Below are 20,049 nucleotides of genomic sequence, written 5' to 3' on the forward strand. Positions count from 1 at the left end.
GTTATTGCCCGAGTTCCTCATCATAAAAATTTTTTATTAGTCATACTAGGTCATATATGATTCTTAGTAATCATATTAAGTCATATATGATTTGAATGAACACTTGGTGTTCGTTCAAGGGTCATATTTAAATTCCTAGAAAATTTACATGGACCATACAAAAAATTTCAAAGCCCGAAAACTGTATAATTTCCATTTTGTATTGAAGTTGAGAAATTTTCTTGAAAGTAATACAAGGTCATATATATATATATATATATATATATATATATATATATATATATATATATATATATGACACATAAAACATTGACTGGTGCCCCAAATTCTTGTATAATGTAATCAGCGGACATATTAAATTATTGTATCGCATTTGCAATCCACCTTTGATTCTTTATGTGAGCTTTAAAAAATAACTTTGCAACTTGAATCTATTTACAAAAACGAATTTGAATTCTTATAATTTGCATTTATAGGTATTAACTGACTTCAGAAAATATCAAATCTATTGTTATCTATTTGGACTTATTCTTTTATTGAGTGACACCAACTTTGTAAATAATATTGCACGGTATTTTGGCAGACTACAGGGTATTTTGGTGGATCAGAAAGTGAAGCCGGAGAATCACATAGGTGATTCCTTACCGAATAAAATTTAAGGAACAATATATGTATGACTGTTGGTAATCACACTATGTTCATATATAATTTCTTGTAATCATACAAGGATCATGTATGATTTCTCAGTAGTCATAAACTGATCGTACTAGGAAATACGTTATGATTTGTACGACTTCATATATGATCCTTGTGTGACTACTAAGAAGTTGCTACACGGGTGTGATAAATCATGCACGATTACTTCATTTGGTTGCGGACTTGCACGGTATTGAACATTGGTAAAAAAAATCATTATAAGACAAACGTCTGAGTTGTTGAGACAACAACTGGAGTGTATTTTATCTGTTTTTCCAATTGATTTCTTAGCATACATTATCAATTTGATTTCAAATAGATATTAGCCGCTTATGGTCACATTTTTGCGAGATAGCCGTCCTTGACAAATTTTTCTCGCAATGATCCTCACTGGCAAAAAATATGCACAATAAATGATGACCTTTGCGAGAGTCTTTGAGCATAAGTAGTAATCTAGCAATATAAATTTGCAAGATAACAGTCATAGGCAAGAATATTGGAGGTCAACCATCATTGCCATGGATCCTGCGCGATAACTTTTATTGGCAAAAACTTTCCAAGTTAACCAACATTGGTAAAAAATTTTGGGGAAGATAACCCTTTGAGTTGGTCTCCAACTAGACTACCTATATCGCTGTTGTTTTTTAAAATTTTGCCCCTATCATATGCTTGACGTTCTGCAGAAAATACAATTAATATATGCATCTATCATGCACTTGAATTTTGATATCAACATCAACAGGCTGACATACGGTTTATCTTTCTAATTAGTTCGGACAATTACTCCAATAAAACTGTCCTAAGTTAACGATATCGAACACAGGTCACAATTTATACGTGTAATTTGCATATCTTACAAAAATTTTTTGACATTTTTTTTGCTTTTTTTTCATTTGGTTGGTTTTTTTTTCTGCATATATTTTTTTTGAAAAATCCAATTTAGCAAACTCCAAATTCTAAGCTGTGAAAATTCTCCTAACCAAGTTATTTCTCACAAACTGAATACTTGTGAGCTACTATTTGTTTTTTTGTTGGTATTTTTTGAGCGCCTTTGATGGGCGGGGCAAGAGAGTAAGAAAATTTGGGCGTTAATGTGGCTCAAGAGGAGTAGGAGGCGCTTCGATAAAAAGGGTTGCGAAAAGTGGGAAATTTCATCAAACTGGTGTTTTCTCCATTCAAATTTGAGTGTGCGCGCAACGCGTTTTCAGATCGATCAATGGAAAGTGAATGGCACCTATGTCCGACCGCAATTTCCGGAAGGCGTGAATAATTCGCGGACAAATAATGCACTTGGAGGGACATTAGAGGCCATAAAAATGAGATTATGGCCACAGACAACCATACACTTTGTCAGGGTCCTTCACCCGTTTTGGGTATGCCTCCATTTTTCATCAATGCCCAGCCTTTCCTCCTTTTTCCTCTTCTAATTTTCTAGTCTGCTTCAAGCACTAATTCTTATGGCCTCTTTATTTACAAAAATTACAGAGCCTTTCAAAGAAAAACGCTCAAAAATGACTTGATGAAAATCATTTAGTCGTCCGCCTTCTTGAAAATATCGTCATTTTTCGCGTACAGAGTATATTTTTGAGCACATGTATTTAACAAAGGAAACCTATCTGTTTAGTAATGCTTATAACCATTATAACTAACCAAAGTTATCAACTCGGCAAGTTCCTCTTGAGTTTCCCCCCTTGGGAACATTTTTAAATGCTTCAATTCCTTTCTCTGCTCAATTTTTCCCAGCTATTTAGATCGGAATGTTTTCCTCTTTCCCGTTTCTTCACAGGGAAAGAGTTTGTTGAGGAGTGAATTTGACATCAAGTAATAAGGCAACTTTATAACGGAAAGTACTTGAAATAACAAGTCAAAATTCGACGCTTTGTTAACGAACCTTTTCAGTTTAAACGGGGCTTTTGACAAACTCTTTAACCACAAAAAACTTTCAATTTCTTTCAATTTTCCACTTGAATTCGCTTGAATTGGTCCATGTGTAGTAAAAATATAAGAATGCTCCCTTTATTATTCATTTTTCGGTTGTCTTGTGGGTGGTCTTGTAAATAATGCTTACTTTTTGTTATTGCTTTTGATGGAAAGGGAGGCACATTTGCAACATAGAGTTTATTGTTTACTTAATAATATTTCATCACTAGTTCGGACAATATATCCTTTTGGGATAATAGATCTATTATATTTACCATCTCGTGCGAAACTTTTACCAGACATAGCTCTGTGTATCTCTATATCTGTTTACATCAGTTTATTAATTGAATATTTATGAAGTTGTGGTGAAGACATTTACCTGTACAGCCGATAGCTTATTTATTAAACATTATCTCTCCATTATTCAAAATTTCACCACTGTGTATATGGGCGGTAGTACTAAATCATTCAAATTCCTTGTACACTTTTACAAACTTTGTTTTCCCCCCCAAAATAGACAAGAAACTGCTCCAATGAAACATGTAAATTGCTTTCCAGTTTGAGGTTTCAGTCCAAACTGTTCTAGTTTTGAGCAAGTTCAAAAGCTTGTTTGAAAATTTCGCCTCTTATTTTATTCAATAACAAGAATATTTATGATAGAACATGGCAGCTTTGTTCATGAATTGAAAAAGGAAATGCTTTAATATTTGCCGAATTCGTTCAATTGAATTCCTTTTCGCGACAACTGAAAAATGTATTAAAGAAAATGCCCTAAAGCAATAGACGGGTGAGGTCTTTGAACGCTTTCAATTAGATATTAAAACAAATTTTAGCGTTTATATTATTTCGGCTCAATTGTAGCCAGTATTTTAAAAAGGTTTTTGATCCAAAACATAATTGAAAGAATTTTTTACATCTCCACTAATTCCTATAGGAAAGCAATTTACAAAAAAAAATGAAGAATAAAATTTGTTTAACACTTTGTTCGCACCATTTCAGGTGCAATTGATCTCGCAAACTTATTCAGCATTACTTTAATTTATTAGAACAGTTGACCGACCAAAAGAATTCAGCCTATTGTTTTAAAATAAAAGTCCTACAAATATCAGCGCAGAGCCGGAACTAATGTGCAAAACTACTAAATTGGAGGCCTGTGAAAGCAAATAACCTTATAGTGGCCAATTGGCGAAAGAGAAAACTAAAATTTTGAAAGTAAACTTAGTAAAGCTTGTTTTCATACGTGCGATTTATAGTTACACGATATATTTTGGTAATTGCAGCTTTAATTGACAAATGGTATTCAATTTTTCAAAACTTTTGTGTGATCAGTATTTTCAGCTCAACGATCCAAAAATGCAAAAAAGTACTACAGTTCATGTTGCACTTAAGGATGAGGGCAATTGCTGGTTTCTATGAAAAAATCTATTTTCAAATTGTTATCAGCGTGAACCTGAACTCACAGAAAATCATTGATTACCTTGGACAGGAGTGGATAGTTAATTTGCAAGAACTTGTATGTTTATCACACAAGAAGGTAAACTTGTAAGAACTTGCAAGTTTCATACATAAGATGGTTATTTTATAAGAATTTGCGATTCGATTAGTAAACCTGTAAGGACTTGCAAGACGAATTGCCAACATTTTTTTATCTCGGAAATTTGTTCCGGCCAAGTTCAATTGTAATCGGTTAATTCATATTAGCATTCTTTTTTAACGTAAAAACTACCTGGGAAATAGATATTCAGTTTGTAAACATAATACAATGTGACTTATACTGACAAAACGTTTTTTCCATTTATCAACTTAAGAGGCTTGTCGGTAATTAAATTACAAAATGCCCAATCTCAAAGCGCTTTTTAATTTAATATGCATTTAACGGCTAAAGAGTTTGGCAAAATATGTCAGATCATTGTTTATAATTAGTTGCTTTTTTTTTAATTATTGTAACATTTTCTCTGGTTAATACTATTTGCTTTTTAGAGAAGGTTCTTAAAATTTCATATCCCTTTGACTCTAAATTAAGATTCATCTGTTTTCATTTAAAAAAACAACAAAACGCATTACGCTCATCGGGTAATAGCGAAAACAAACAAAAGACGAAAAAAATATTATTTATAATTATTGGAAATGATGATAAGTATTAACTTAAAGACACAGTGACCAACGCAGACCATACAATCACTTATGGAGCGTCGGGACTAAAAAAATTTTTCTTCGAATCAATATATGCCAAAAAAACAAAAGAGACTGGAAAAAAATTAATTTAAAATTGAACAATTTGCTACCCAAACTTCACCGATTTCCAGCAGAACTTTTTTCTTTGAAAATAATTTGAATCTAGTTTAACAAAGCAAATTAATTGGCCCCATCAATAACAACTATACTAATTTCCAGCAATGACACCAACTATGCTAATTTTTGCGGCTTTTTTTGATGGAGACTAATGCCGCATTACAATTACATCGTGTTGTATTTTTGTCTGTTTTTCTATTCATTGGAGAAATTGAAATAATCAGAAAAATTTTTCATAAAGGCCGGGAGTAAATTTTTGATGTTCAAACAAACACGTCGCATTTCAGGCAGGAACTACATATGGGCGAGGAGTTTTGATTACACTAGTCGAAAATTGATTGTTCTTTTGTAAGAATCTCGCCACTTCTGACAGATTCGTGCAAGACGTTGCATCTTCTGACAAAATTTTTTGGCAGATTCTTACAGGATAGCCATTTTTCTGCCAGATTTCTACAAGACAACAGTTTTTCTGCCGCATGCCTTTAAAGGAATCTTTTTTGGCCAGATTTTTAAAAGATACCCAATATATGTTTTTCTGCCATACTATTACACGAGAAATTGTTTTTCAAAAAAACGCCAAGTTCTGCAAGTTAAGGGATTTCTTTAATAATTTATTTTTCCCCGAAGTGTTCAAAGAATGAACCATCACTTTTTGCAGAATCTTTTAAATAAACATTTGAATAAAAGTTATAAAAAAACGCCAGATTTCGATCCGTTTTTACCTTTGACTGACTTTTGTTAAGGAACTTTTTGTTGAAACGGTAATAAAACGGTCTCCAGTTTTTGTCACATGGCTTGTAGTTCTATCACGTTCTGTTAGACCACTTTGTTTTGACAAATTCAGTCAGATTATCATTTTCCAAATAATTGCAAGATCTTGCCAGAATCTTGCAAGATTACCAGTTTTCTGCCAGAATCTGCCAGATTCCTACAACATAATCATCCGGTCTCGACAAGGGTAATTAAAGTTAAACTAAACCATGAATTACCCGAAAAGTCGGTTGTATTTTTATGCATTTTCGTGTGTTTTAATCTTTCACAGACGGCTAATGTGATAGATATTGCTTTGTATCAAAGGTGGTCGAACACAACTTTAATGCATACCTGCGCAATCTATTTTTTTTGAAGTGATTTAAAAACTAGAAGGTTAAACTTGGCAGCCTAATTTAATCGATTTGGTATGAATTATTGAACTAGTGTTGTTCCTCACACTCTTTTTGATCTCTGCTGCCGCTTGAAATGCCATTTGTGAATAAATTAAAACACTCTCATGTGAATTGAACTCAATGAATTGTTTATTTGACTTTTCGTGCTTTATGGTTTTCACTTTTGAAGGATAGATAGTAAAGTTCGTTTTTATGTTTCACACACGGATGCGAAAAAGAAAATCAGAACTGTTGGATTTTGTGTGGTGTCAAATAACTTTTCTCATTTTGTTTTGACTGGCTTCGGCAAATTTTATATGTTTCGGTAATTGGCAAATTTTATTGTTTTGACTGGCTTCGGTAATTTTATATATAAAATTATAAAATTTTATATATAAAATTTTATAATTTTATGTTCTAACCCAAACAAAACTTATCAAGTCAAATAAATTTATGGAGTTCGAGAATTCTTGATAGATAAAAATAACATTGCAAATCTAAGCAATCGTTTCACTCGTTTGTCACTTTTTTAAATACTAAATTAATTGAAATTTTGCTCAAATGAAGTCAAATTCGGGTTATTTGGTTAAGAAAAAGCAATGAAGTAAAAAAATTAATTCACTTTTTTGGGTATCTATTAAATAACTAACAAAGCCTGTCAAAAAATTAAAAGAATCAGAAAATTAGTGTCCATTTAAAATAGAGTAACGGTTTTACTCAAAACTCAAAAACTCGATTTTATTGACGATGATCTTTCAAGTTATATTTATTTATTTATTTTTGCCATTTTTGGACAAAAGTGATATCATACTGTGATAAGTGCAGACTCATGTGAACAAATTTTGTTTGCTTCGGAGGAGAGGAACTCGAAACTGTTAAAGCTGCCGAGAGCTGACTCTTGTATCGCGGTGGAAAATGAATGATTTATGTCTGTTTTAAGCGTATCAAAGCAAATTGAATGCGGCTTGTTTTGAATATGTCTGCGGACCAAAATGTCAAGAAATAGGTAAATGGTCATTGAGCTTGAGTAGCTCTGTGTAGCTTGTACTTTTCAATCTATTTTCTACGTTAGTAACTCTTTTTTTTACGTTAACATAACTCCAAAATAAATTTTGTTCAAATTCGATATCGATCCGTTGATTTTTGTAACTGCAAGCGTTCAGCTTGATAATGATTATATTTCTTTTTTTAAAGCTGGCCTTTGATGAAAATTTAATCTTCGCATGTGCGAGAAATTTTATTCTTTTGCTATACCAAATGAATTAGCCATGTATGTTTACATATCTTAGTATGCAACCAATTATTGATTTTTTTTACCACCTTAACACTCTTTGATCTTTTCAAATTCAACTGTTCAACTGATTTTATGAAACTGAAGTTGCTTAAAATAGTAAATTATTTGGAAATAATTAGGCTTTCCTGTTCATGTATCATGAATACGATCAAAATTAAATTGAAAGATCTTGCTAGATAAAAGAACCATTTTTTTCTTATTTATATGAAAATGTTACAAAACGCTTGATCTTTTGTCTTGTGAAATGTTTCTTGTTCAAATCTTGCGTGATATAATTCGACCCGGCATGTAATTTATTCATTTCTCTATTTGCCTCCCTCTGGCTTTGTCTCGAACGATCGCTTTCTAACCAAATTTGCTAAAATTTTGCTGCTATTTAAAGTCTGCACTCAAGAAACCCCCCCTTCCCGTGTATTGCATGTACCTGGGAAAGAATAAACAAAAAAAAGTTGGGATGCTTTTGTAAACAAAATTTCAAAAGATTTTCTCCGATTTCAACAATCGATCATAGAACCATGACAACTTTTTTTGAACTTCATCAAGCGATTTGATCATTTTTTTGCGGTCAGGTAAGTTCAAGTTGAAATTTTAACTCATTCTCTTAATTTCACTATTTTGGTCAAGTTTTATTTTTGCTTTTAATGTTTTTTTTCTTCAAAAAGGGACATAATATATCTGCTAACGGCGTTTATCTGTCACATTTGACTCTAATTATTTACTTTTCAATATCCTACCCAAATTACGTCTCTTATCTTACCCTATGATACCTCCAATCAGTTACCTTCCGCAAGTTGAAATTATTAATATCCCAACTAACTTCCTTCATTTCTCCGGTTATTACTAGTTAGTACTGTTGTGTTTACTATTGATTGACCCTTTTGACATATTAAAATGTCTGCCTTTTTTCCTAGAGAGACATAAAATTGTTCTCCTGAAGTTTCCGTCAATCATTCATCACGTCTATTCCTTGCTTTTCCCGTTTCGGATTTTTATCCGTGCGCTGAAGTTACTTTTCCTTTTTTTCCATGCTCTTCTGCTCCGCAAGATGGTAAAGGTTAGTTATAATTTTTATAAACTTAGTGCAAAAAAGTAAACAACGAAAACCAGAACGATATATTTTGCGTGCGGCGTTACAACCAAAAAATATGTCTTTCAAAAAAGATTTTCTTCAGTATTTTTTAGCTGTTCATAGAAAAAGCACTTTTTGAAATTGATTTGAAGAAGCCAGAAATCAATATAGCGCAAAGCAAAAGGGGTGCAACATATACAAACGGTATCATAAAATCTAAAGTATTGCATAAGAACAGAATATCACGGAATCTAAATGTGTTCATGTAAAAGCACTTGAGGAATTTTAGGAGACATTTCATTTTTATTTTATCCCGAAAACGGTTTAGTTGTATTGCTGTGTGAAAGCCACTTTAGGCTAAACAGAAATTAAATAAGACCGCGTTCAAATGGATTCTACCCAGGTATGTATGAAAATCAATTTTTCAGCCAAAGTCTTGTTGAGTTTAGGGCAACTGGACGCTTTTTCATCGCTTTAATAGGGCATCTAAATGCACCAGCCATTGCTCAATTTCAATCGTGTAGAATCTAATAGAAGTTTTTTTTTGTTACCTTATATAGTAACATTAATTGCTTGAAATCTAGCAATAGTTTGATTAGATCTTAAGCAACGATTCTTGCAATGATGCACTTTGTCAGATCTTCAAAATGCATCTTTGCATTTAAAAAACGTCGTAAAAACAACAAAGATCGTATCCACTACAGCAAAGATCCACTAAAGAGCCCAGCTTCCTAATCCTGCACGTTTAATGATACAATTCATAAATGCAGATCTGTCGATTTTATAGTACAACATTTTATTCTGAACTTGTCTGGAATTAGGCGAAGAACTGCGGCGGTAGCAAAAACGATTAATCAGACAACAAAAAAATAACGTAACAATGAACTGCACGAGTTTTAATATTTTACGAACAAATATTATTTCAAATTTTCATCTAAAACAAAATCTATCTAAAACTCTTTTGTACTAAAACAACTTTTGTGCTCAGTTTTCCTTGCCGAAAGATAACTTCAAAATTTTATGATTAGGGTTAAGCAGAAATCTGAAATGTGATCTTAAAAGTGAACTGTGATCCACTTTTATTTTACTATTTCTACTTACTGGATTTCTGTTATGTTTGCCCGGGTCGAGAAATTTTCCGAAAAATATGTAAGAAATGCGCTGAAATTCGGTTTTTGTTTTCAAAAAGTTCAGCGCAAGAACCTTACTTATTAATGCGCTGAAATGCGCTGAAATTTTGCAAGAATTGCGATGAAAAATCAGCGCAATTCTTACAAAGTTTCAGCGCATTTCAGCACTTTCAGCTTATTATGTACGGTTTTTTGCGCCGAACTTTTTGAAAAATAAGCGCATTTCAACGCATTTCATACAAAGTTTCAGCGCATTTCAGCACAATTCAGCTCATTATTATGTAAGGTTTTTGCGCTGAAAATTTTGAGAAAAATAAGCGTTTGTTTTTACGTTTTCTCAAAAGCGCTGAACTTTTTCTACGGATATGCTGAATTTGCGCTGAAACTTTGTAAGAAATGCGCTGAAATTTTATTGTTTTTACGTTTTATCAAAAGCGCTGAAACTTTTCTAGGGATGTGCTGAATTCGCGCTAAAACTTTGTTAGAAATGCGCTGAATATTTTGCAAGAATTGTACTCAAAATGCGCTGAAATTATGTACGAAGTGCGCTTAATTTGCGCTGAAATTTTAAAATTTCAGCGCCTTTTCAAAGCTTCAGCGCATTTCAGCGCATTCAGCGCTTTTCTTACATACTTTAAGCGCATTCAGTGCTCTTCTTACCAAAAATGCGCTGAAACGGCGCTAATATCTTTACCCGGGTGGTTAAAATTACCTTCACGAGAAATGGTTCTTTCACCGCCATTATAAAAAATTGCTTGTATTATACAAATTTTAAATGATGGCTTGAAACTGATGTCGTGTTTGACAAAACATACGAAAATAGAGACTTAACATCTGTGTATATATAAACAGCAGGGTAATCCCTAATTTACTAAACAGCTAAAAATGCTCATCGTAATTCAGTAAATTTTGACATATCATTTTTTAATCTGGATCTTTCGTATGGCAGAGAAACGCCTGTAATTTTTTGCAGGGCGAAAAGCAGTTAAAACAGTGTAAAAACTAGTCCAATTTTGAGCGCTTTAGCACTTGTGGGGGAGGAAATATATACTCAAATGTGTTTTTTATGTTCAGTCAATTTTCGCCGATCAGTATATTCATTGTACAAGATTGTGAGTGATATCATTAGAAAATTTGTCAATCGTACAATTTCAAGCTAATAAAGTTTTTTGATATTAAATTTTTTCGAGAATTTATTGAGGTTTAATCTTTTGCGCGAACACGTGATATTTGGCATGCTATTCTTCACTTTTAGCAATAATTGTTGTTCAAATTAAGATTTTCTTGTATCAGGATGCCTGTTCAAACTTAGATTTTACGCTACAAAGTTAACCAATTTTGAGTTTCTTAAAGAGCAAGATCGAAAAAAGCCTAGTTTTGGTTTCAGTTTTGGAAGTTTATTATAAAAAAATCAATTTCTATTGGAGAGCTATTTTTTTAAATAAAAATCACTTATTGTTTTTTAAAGCAAATTAGAGACTAGTCATTTCTCTTTAAAGATCTCTTAATGAAACTCTTTATATACAAACAAAAGAGGCGCAATGAACAAATACTTCGATCACAAGGAATCGCTCATTTTTTTTATTGGACTCTGAGTTTTCGTAATTTTTAATGAAAATTTGTCTTTCTTTTTGAGGTTTTTGAAGCTTTTTAGTCCTATTGCGCACACTCGTTCACTAAAAGAGCGCCTTCCTAAAAAGCAGCATGTGAACCAACCCATCTCGTGTTTTTTTGGACAGCTAATCGCAGTTAAACCTACAAAAACAACTTTTCAAATTAAAAGTATTTTGAACATAATCTGACCCTAAATTTTTTTAAGTTCCGTGTACTTGTAGGTCAACTCCTGTAACGACAAAAACTCTATTTTTTCTACTGAAACCAAAATTCATCTGGTTAATCGCTTTATTTTCTAACTTTTGATTTCATGACTTCGATGCCACGAGTTTAATTTTTTTAATTGTTTGGATATTTTTTTCATATTTTTGGTTCCCTTTGAAAGCTTATCACATTTTTCTATGGCACATCTCATTGCCAATGAAAAGACGTTCAATTGATCATAGATATAATTTTCGGAGAAAAGACATGGTTTTAATGGCTTAGACACCTTCTTCTCGATATTTTCTACTGAAATTTTGGTTTCTGCATTTATTTGTGGTTTTCATAGTCACATGAATTTTTGTGCTGACTTACTGATAACTAATCAACGACAGATTTTTTTTCATCCCATCGAGGCGTTAGTTTATCGCATTATTGATTTTTGTTGAAAACTATTGAATTCAATGGCTTTGATACTGCGAGTTTTCTTAAAAGTTTAATGGGTTTATATAGTTGCTCAAATTTCGTGATCCTTTGAGTCATTTCGTTACAATCAAACAAATTGATTTGCTGCTCAGAAAAGTTAATGGAAAAAGTTCCCATTGATAATTTTTTCTCTAGATGGCTACGAAATTTTTTTTCTCCCAATTTTTTTTTGATTTCCTGTAATTGCCTGGTTTCTTCTTCTTTATTTTGTGGTAAAATTTTTTCTAAGTGCTGAGATGCCTCACTAACTTCCAATTGAGGATCAAAAAAAATATTTAATCCTATCAGTTTATATCTTTTAAACTTAATGGATGATATTGATTGTTTGAAAAAATTTCAAGTTTTTTCAACTTTTCAGTTTTTGCTGTTCTTTTTGTCAAATTGTAACTTATTTTCAACAATGTGAGGTCCCAATCTCTTTTAGTAATATCAGTGTTAACGTGTCTATTGATGAGTACTTTTTATTAACTTTATCAAGAAATTTTTATTTAAAAGCTAGTGGTTTTTAAGGCTTTCGAATTTGTTTGGTTTGAAAAATGTTGATGGATTTGTGAACTTCACCTCACTATTTCTTCATTTTTTTCGACTTGCTAACTAGTCTCTTCAAGGACAAGTCCCATCTGCTTTGCAGTTAAGAGAAAGTAAATTTGTGTAGTTAAAATTTTAACTGATTGTTTTTTGCTTACTTTGTTGTTTTTTTTGTAGTTTAATTAATGGCAGATTACGTGAGTGCTCTGATGCGGCATGACATCATGTTTTTCATTTATTATTTTGAGTGTGTAACAATTTTTTAAACTCAAAAATCAAAAATCTCCTAATTTGGTTGACAACTATATCAGAAATATAGATGAGCTCTGGTCGGAACGTTATACGCGAACGCACATTTTTGAGCCTTCTTCTTTAAGTACTTTTCGAACCAGTTATACGCGTTTTTATGCAGGTTTCTTAATTTTCCTCCTATCTCGAGTAAAATTTTACGAAGGTGTCAAGAAACTAAGTACCCCTAAAGACTTTTTTAAAAGCGTCTTAAATTAACTAAAACAATATTTTGAGCTAAAATCCGATCTCTAGTAACGTGTCATTACGCTTTTATAATTTCTAACTTCTTATAGGAGGGTTTGTAGATTCTATGCAAGTTTCTAAGGACATGTGGAATATTTTTTTCCGAATTTCTAACCCTTTCTACTAAAATGTTAAGAGGACTGCCTGTTTTTGTAGTCGCTACTTCAAATCCGCCTATAATGATTCATTTTTTAAAGATGCGAACAATATGACTGAAATTTCTGCTAATACAGCTTTTCTGGTCTTTGTATTTTCGCCATACAATATGAACACTACTTCAATTATTGCAAAAATCTGTTTTATAAATAATTATACGAATTTGACACATGAAAAATGAATCCCACGTTGTTGTTGTTGTTAATTTTGATTTCACATGTCAAACTCTCGAACTCTCGTAGTACCATAGTAAGTGTCTATCTTTTCACGAGGCAGACTTATGAAAACTTTACTATTTGGGAAACAATTGTCAATTTCCTAGCAGGCACGTACACCAATGATACATTATTTATAGGAAATTAAGTGAAAAAGAAAATTGTTTATGGATTTCAAACATACGACGCTCCAAAGTTTTCCAATGCGTGAAAGCGCAGCTGAAAAATTAGAAAATAAACAAACTTCTCCCCTCTCAAATTTTTCTGAAACCAAGCAAAAAATCCTTGTATGACGCATAAAACTGACTGGAGTTGATTTCTAAACGGATTTCAATCGAAGTGGAGAGAACAAAAGAAAGATAATTTCAAAAAAGAATATCAGTAACCAAAGTTGATCAAGATTTTTCAAGTTTTAAACACTCATATAAGACTTTGCTGAATGAGTTTAGTTTTTTCTTTTTCCCAAATCGAGCATAACTTGAACGTGCAACACCCGAATAAAACTTGTTGGAGGCTTACAGGGCTGCAATACAAAAAGTTTGGATAGTCTTTATTGTTAAAATCAATTCTTTTATTCAAAAAGTTAGGGGACTGTTTTCAATTAGAAATCTCTTTTTGAGGAAGAGATCTAATTTCAAAAAATGACCAAAGATCAGGAAACGAATAATAGCTTTCAAATACAATTTTTTGGGAATGAAAACATTGATGCGAAAAAAGTTGAAAAAACAACTTGTTTCCAAGTATAAGATTTTTGGCATCCACATCAACTGGAGAAAATAGCAAAAGTATTAAAATACGTTTTTTAATTACCTGTTGGAAATTTCTGGCACTGATAATCGTGAAGTTTGGGTGAGATGATTCATAAGTAAGACATCGCATTGTTCATCGTGAAGTTTTTAATTCACATACAAGTTTAGTTATGCCAGTTGGCAAGTATTTATGCTCAACGGAATCTACTGATGAGAAATTAGGGTTGAACCATATTTAATAAAAGCTTAATTAACAACCTTCTGGGAAAAATATGAAACGGCGCGGTTAGAACAAATGTTAAGGTTGAAAAAATATTATCAAACGTATTATTTTTGGTATTGTCTCATAAAATATGATTACATTAAAAATTACAAAATAGATAAATTTTTCTACTTCCAGGCCTTGAAGCGACACACTGCTACTATTGGTCATCAACACTAGTCAGAACTCAAAACAATGGCTATGCAGAACACAATTCGGTCTGTTGCAAAGGTGCCTTTGGGGAATCTTGCGTCCATGAGTCCAAAAATAATAATGGGAATAAATTTTTCCCAGATTTAGAAAATTGCAATTTTTATTTCAAATGTCTTCTCTAAACATCTAATAGATTCTAGTAACTTTTTATTTTCCTGCAAAATATGGCAAGTTATCTTTCTTATGATGTTCTTGTTTTTTTGAGTTGGTTTCAATTAAGATTGGGGTATATTGGTCTTTTAGTTTCAATTCAGTTTGACAAAAAATTGATTCTGCGCCCTACATCCAGCTATTTCCTCTGCAAATTCTATTTGGTTTTGTATAGACTTATTAAATTCTCAAAAAAGTACACAAAAAACTTTCAAGAAAAGGCTATTTATCTTTTATGCATAAAAAAGATTCTGAAAATAGTCAAATTTGGCATTACGATTAAACGCAAAAGCCTCACCCCAGATTGAGGATAACTTGTTAGTGAAAACTATACTAAAATAACGAAAAATCAATGAGGATCATATTCAAAATACAACCAAATTCAGTTGTTCCTTAAGCTGTAAACTGATAAAAAAAACTGCAGTAGGAAAAACCTAGGCAGAAAGAGTAAAAAATTTGCAAAACTTTTCAAAACTTTTGCTGATTTTTAATGTTAATTTTCTCAAACAATCAGACTCTGGTGATATAATAAAAAAACAAATCGGTCAACCGTTGAACGCATTTATTAACGTTTTTGTCTAACGCTTCGATCAATAACTTTTTATTCAGTAGCCAGCTTCATTTATGTTTATACCTCAACGAAATTACCGTAGGTTTCATATATCCAAGCTAAATGAAGTGGTAAAAGTACACAAAAACATCGAAACATTTAAAGAAGCATAATTCAAGGGTAATCAAGAATTTCTTCTTAGGAAATGTTCATCAAGCAGGCGATACAGGAATTCTTTTTCCAAACAATCTGTATAAAATTTAAAGGAATAAGAGCAACTGTCGTTAAAACTTACTTTTTAAAAAAATCTTAAACTAAAGCTGAATTTAAGTATCTTTGTATATTTTTTATAACAAAATATGTTCCTCAGTGTTGCTATTTCTTTACAAAAATCAAAATAATTACAAACAAGGTTATCTGAGACTGAAAAATCTTGTTTTTTTTTTCAACCAACCTGTCTAATTTTAAAACCTCTCCAATCATAGTTCCAACATTTCTATCTAAATGGCAACGCGGGGGCACCTTCAATATATTTTACATCTTGCTTCTGTACTATAACTACCAAAAGCCCCGCCTTGTTAAAACCCAAGAATTTTTTTTCACATTTCAAACAAAATGACAACAATAAAAAGGCACATCGAAAATTTACTGAAAAATTTCTCCGGGTAGTAGCATAGATGGGTGAGCCATGCAATCCAGAAATCAAATTGTTCAATATTCTTACATGTCATTGAAGGAAAATTGTCTGCTTCATGATCTGAGCCAAAAAAATATTACTTTAACGATGACCTTGTTATCAATTCGGTTCTTCTGAGTACTATTTTTTCAAAATGCGCTTATAAGGTGTAAACCCAAATCCCTATGTCATATTCACACATACACACACAACATACACACAATTTTTGTATATATATATGTATATAAATATATTATATAAAAAAGGGAAAATAGTCTTCCTATTTTATTTAAATAGGAGTATACAACAGAGCAGAGACGCTCTTTTAGTCAGTGAATAAAGGATTTTTGAGTAAAGAAACAGAGAGTAAATCAGTAAGTTGAAGACACTTTCAAACCCTGTCTGTTTTGAAATCCGCAGTCTGATGGGCTAATTTATATATATATATATATATATATATATATATATATATATCATTCAGCTTTTCTAGGTTTTGACTAAGAGAGATGAAAAATACAAAAACAGAATCGGAAAACTATGAAGAACCGAATTGAAAAATTCTCTAATTAAAAATTAATTGAAAATAACGACGTTCATTTTTTTTAAATTTATGTTGTTTTTAAAAGGACAAAAAATAGGCCCCGGGAAAGTTTTTATGATGTGATTTATTTTTAGTTTCCCAGCTACTCTGTACACATTGGCCATTGAATATTAAACAGTCTGAGAGTGATGTTGTCTAAAGAGGGGGACATACTAACTCAACTTGTTTCCGTTTTTTTAATATTCCTGCATTTGTCAATTGTCTGTTGTAAACATCTTTTTCAGTTATCGGAGGTTGTTGATAGGGCAGACTAACGATTAATCAGTCTAAAGACGTTCTGTTTTTTTTTGGATAGCCAGTACTCTGTTGCTGTCCCAATTATGACTCGTTTTTTTATTATAAAAGCGTGAAAAATAATTTGTCCCGCTTAACTCTCACCTACAAGGTTTGTTTTAACTGCGAATCAAACTTCCCAGTGGCTACTTGTTTGATTTAATTTACATAGCAAGGCGTAAACACTGAGCTAAGTTGCTTTTGTGATAATTACCTACAACGTAGATTTAGTATAAAGAACTTGTTTACTGATATAGTAACTACTAGTTACAAACTTCAAAATATGACATAATGCTGCTCAGACTTAATTTCCACGCATGAGTAATTTTTAGACTATGCATGTTAAATTTAGCCTAAGTGAACTCATAATGAGGATAAACTGCGCATAAAGAAGCTTCAAATACACTTGGTATGCAATTTAAATTAGAACTGTTTTCTTCGTGTTTTACTGATAATTTATGCTGACTCAACACCGAAATGCTCTGAGATGAAGCACAGGGCAATAATTTTCAGTTTAAATGAAACAATTTTTTATGGGTAAAGTATAATTAATTTGCAAAGACGGCGATTAACAAGTAATTTCAATTCGTTGATATTGATTTCATTGTTTCTGATACAAAATTGAGTTTTGAAAAATACGAGGTTGGATGTATATGGTGACAGAATTTTTTTTGACAAAACCACATAAGTTAACACTGTTTTTCACCATACATTCTGTTGAAATTACTGGGTTTTCAAATCATTATTTTCAGAGTGAAGTTCAATTTTTGTTGGGACTTTCATTGAATGAAATTTGCACAGAAACAAAGAAGAACGAATTATTGGCAAAGGCATGATTTTTTTTTTGTTTTGAGATAAATCAATGATAAAGTTTACTCCAGCTGATTCAGAATTCATCTTGATTGGAGGTGAATTAAATTTTGCTGTTATTTAATATATCGAATAAGAATAAAGGAATACAATTTTCTCACATTATTGATTCAATTGGGTTCAGAATAAATTCGTTCTCATATTCCAACCAACTGACTACAAATTTTTAAAATCACACAAAATTGATCAACACTGAACACTTTATATTACACATCTTTATTTAGATTTAAAAAAACTGAAATTCTACTGCCTGTTCTATTTTATGCCCAACTCTTATATTCCTTTTAAAAATCCAATTACAAAATGTCATTTTAATTTTGTTTATAGTTTTTTTTTTAAAAATTGAAAGTCGTCGTTTATGAGCTACTTGAAATAAAACAAACAATCTTCTGAAAAATTTAACATAATCTGCAATTTTGGAGAACATTCTAATTTTGAAATTCAAAAAGTTTACAATGTAGAAACTCAAAAAAAGAAACTGTTCCCTATAGTTATTAATTAGGTCGATGCAACCCTAGCACTCACAAATTTAGCCTTAGGTAATTTACTAAAGAAAAGGAAATATTAGAAAAATAAGTTAAGTTTTTTTGATACTCTCAAACTTTTCTATCTCAAAAACATTTGAAATACCTTAATTAAAGTTCCAAGAATTAAAATTTATTATGTTTCTACCGCTTTCAAAATTAAAATGCACAATTTGTTTGTGCCTGTAATAAGTTCCTGTAATTGTTGCCAAAGTTTCAATTATGAGGAAATGAAACAAACAAAATGTTTTTTGGCTCAATTGGCAATATGAATCTAAAGAACATTTTTTTTCGTTTTTAGGGTTGTTAAACTGAAAAATTACTATAACGAGACAAATATCAAAATTTCAATTGTTCCAGTATGCTTGCTAAAGTCTTTTTTAGCAAAATGAGAATCATTATTAACAGAAAAGTTTTATATTGAAGGCTGCCTCATTAATTGCTGCATTGATTTATTCTAAGTATTTCATTTGTTCTGTTTAGGAAATCTTTTTCTCTTTAAATTTAAAGAAAACGAATTTATATAACAAAAACATTGGCATTCAAATTGACAATCTTTATCGTTTTCGGCGGCATCAAAATTTTTCGTTGTTTAGAATATAATTTATTGGATGCACTTTTAAAACTTGATTCATTTTATTGTTTTTTGACAAAACCAAGAAACATTTTTGAAATTTCAGTGCCACATTTGGACAATAGCAAATAGTCTAATTTTTCACAAAAATCATCAAACATATTATTATCGTATGCTTTTTAAGTGCGTGTTGATAACTTTTATTTAAACAAAGGAAAAATTCGCGTTCTTCTGAATTTTCTCCTTTTTTTCGGATTACATTTTTCTGCATTTGCTCTCCAATTTTTGTATCCTATCATACGCAATGATTCAAGCGTTTTGATTGTTTAATAGAGATAACACTCTCGCCAAAATATTCATTAAAGATCGTGTCTGAATTGTCTTTAATATAATTATTAAAATTTTTTAGATATGATAATTTATACAAAAAACTTTCTATATTGAAATATTTTTTTTCTGCATCATTTCCATGCAGCCAGTTGCATATCAGCAGCATTTGAAGTATGATTTTTTCAAGTTTCTCCTCCAATTTTTTTTGGAAAAGTGTTTTCTGAAAAGCCATTTTGCTTGTAATTTTATACGCGATTTTATTTTGCAAATACATAATATTTTTTTTGTAAGATCCTTATGCAATTGAGAATTACTTTTTCTGAATTTTTGCAGCACTTTTTGCGGCACTTCAGGCAGTTTACTATGTCATCTACCATTCTAAGAACCTTTTTTGTTCAATTTTTTAAAAATTTTTTTAGCCTATCTAGTTTTGGGTTTAGTTAAAAAATTATATTATAGATGTTTTTAGTTCTTATCAGATCTGAGTGGATCTTACAAGAGAAAATTTTGTTTTTAAGGGGGATTTATTTTGTTGATTTTCTCGTTGGATACAAGTATTATTTCCAGTTTGTAAGATGTGACTCGAAATTTGATCGTATATGAACTGATATGAACTTCTTGAAGACATTTCTATCGTAAACAACTAGAGCTTGCCTTATAGTAGTAAGTCTTAGTTACGAGACCTCTAATTATGTTAGTGCTTTTTGCTACTAGGGCATTTTAAGCACTTGACAAGATTTTTCTGACATCACTGAGGATTGGAGTAGTTTAGAGGAAGCAACATGTGGGTGCTTCCATGAATTAACTTCAAAAAACAATGGGCAAGGTCAAAATAACATTAGAGCTTTGAGTCCAATTGCCTCACAATCCAGGCTATTAAACTCATTTCGTACTTTTTCAGCTCATAAAAAATTTCTTGTGGTTTTGGCTAAATTCTCTCAGCTGATTTTTGTTTTTCGTTTACACATTTCAGCTTATATTGTTTTCTGGCGTTTTT

The 20,049-nt window shown here is 31.4% G+C and overlaps 1 protein-coding gene across 5 annotated transcripts in view; it reads left to right on the plus strand.

The window, feature by feature from the left end:
- Nucleotides 1-585: 585 nt before the first annotated feature.
- LOC142339160 (uncharacterized) overlaps nt 586-20,049 on the plus strand; it is a 129,146-nt gene continuing 109,682 nt past the window's right edge. Inside the window, exons 1-2 of one of the 5 annotated variants that reach the window (XM_075388952.1) lie at nt 586-633; nt 8,010-8,401. In XM_075388952.1, coding sequence (XP_075245067.1) covers nt 8,393-8,401 — 9 coding nt within the window. In that variant the 5' untranslated portion in view covers nt 586-633; nt 8,010-8,392. Of the gene's footprint in view, nt 634-1,997; nt 2,070-2,754; nt 3,159-4,142; nt 4,159-7,439; nt 8,402-20,049 lie in introns of those variants that run through there. The other 4 variants (XM_075388951.1, XM_075388953.1, XM_075388948.1 and 1 more) reach the window with 4 other exon arrangements.

Source organism: Convolutriloba macropyga, chromosome 5, assembly GCF_964194025.1.
Source record: "Convolutriloba macropyga chromosome 5, txConMacr16.3, whole genome shotgun sequence".
NCBI classification, from domain to species: Eukaryota; Metazoa; Xenacoelomorpha; order Acoela; family Convolutidae; genus Convolutriloba; species Convolutriloba macropyga.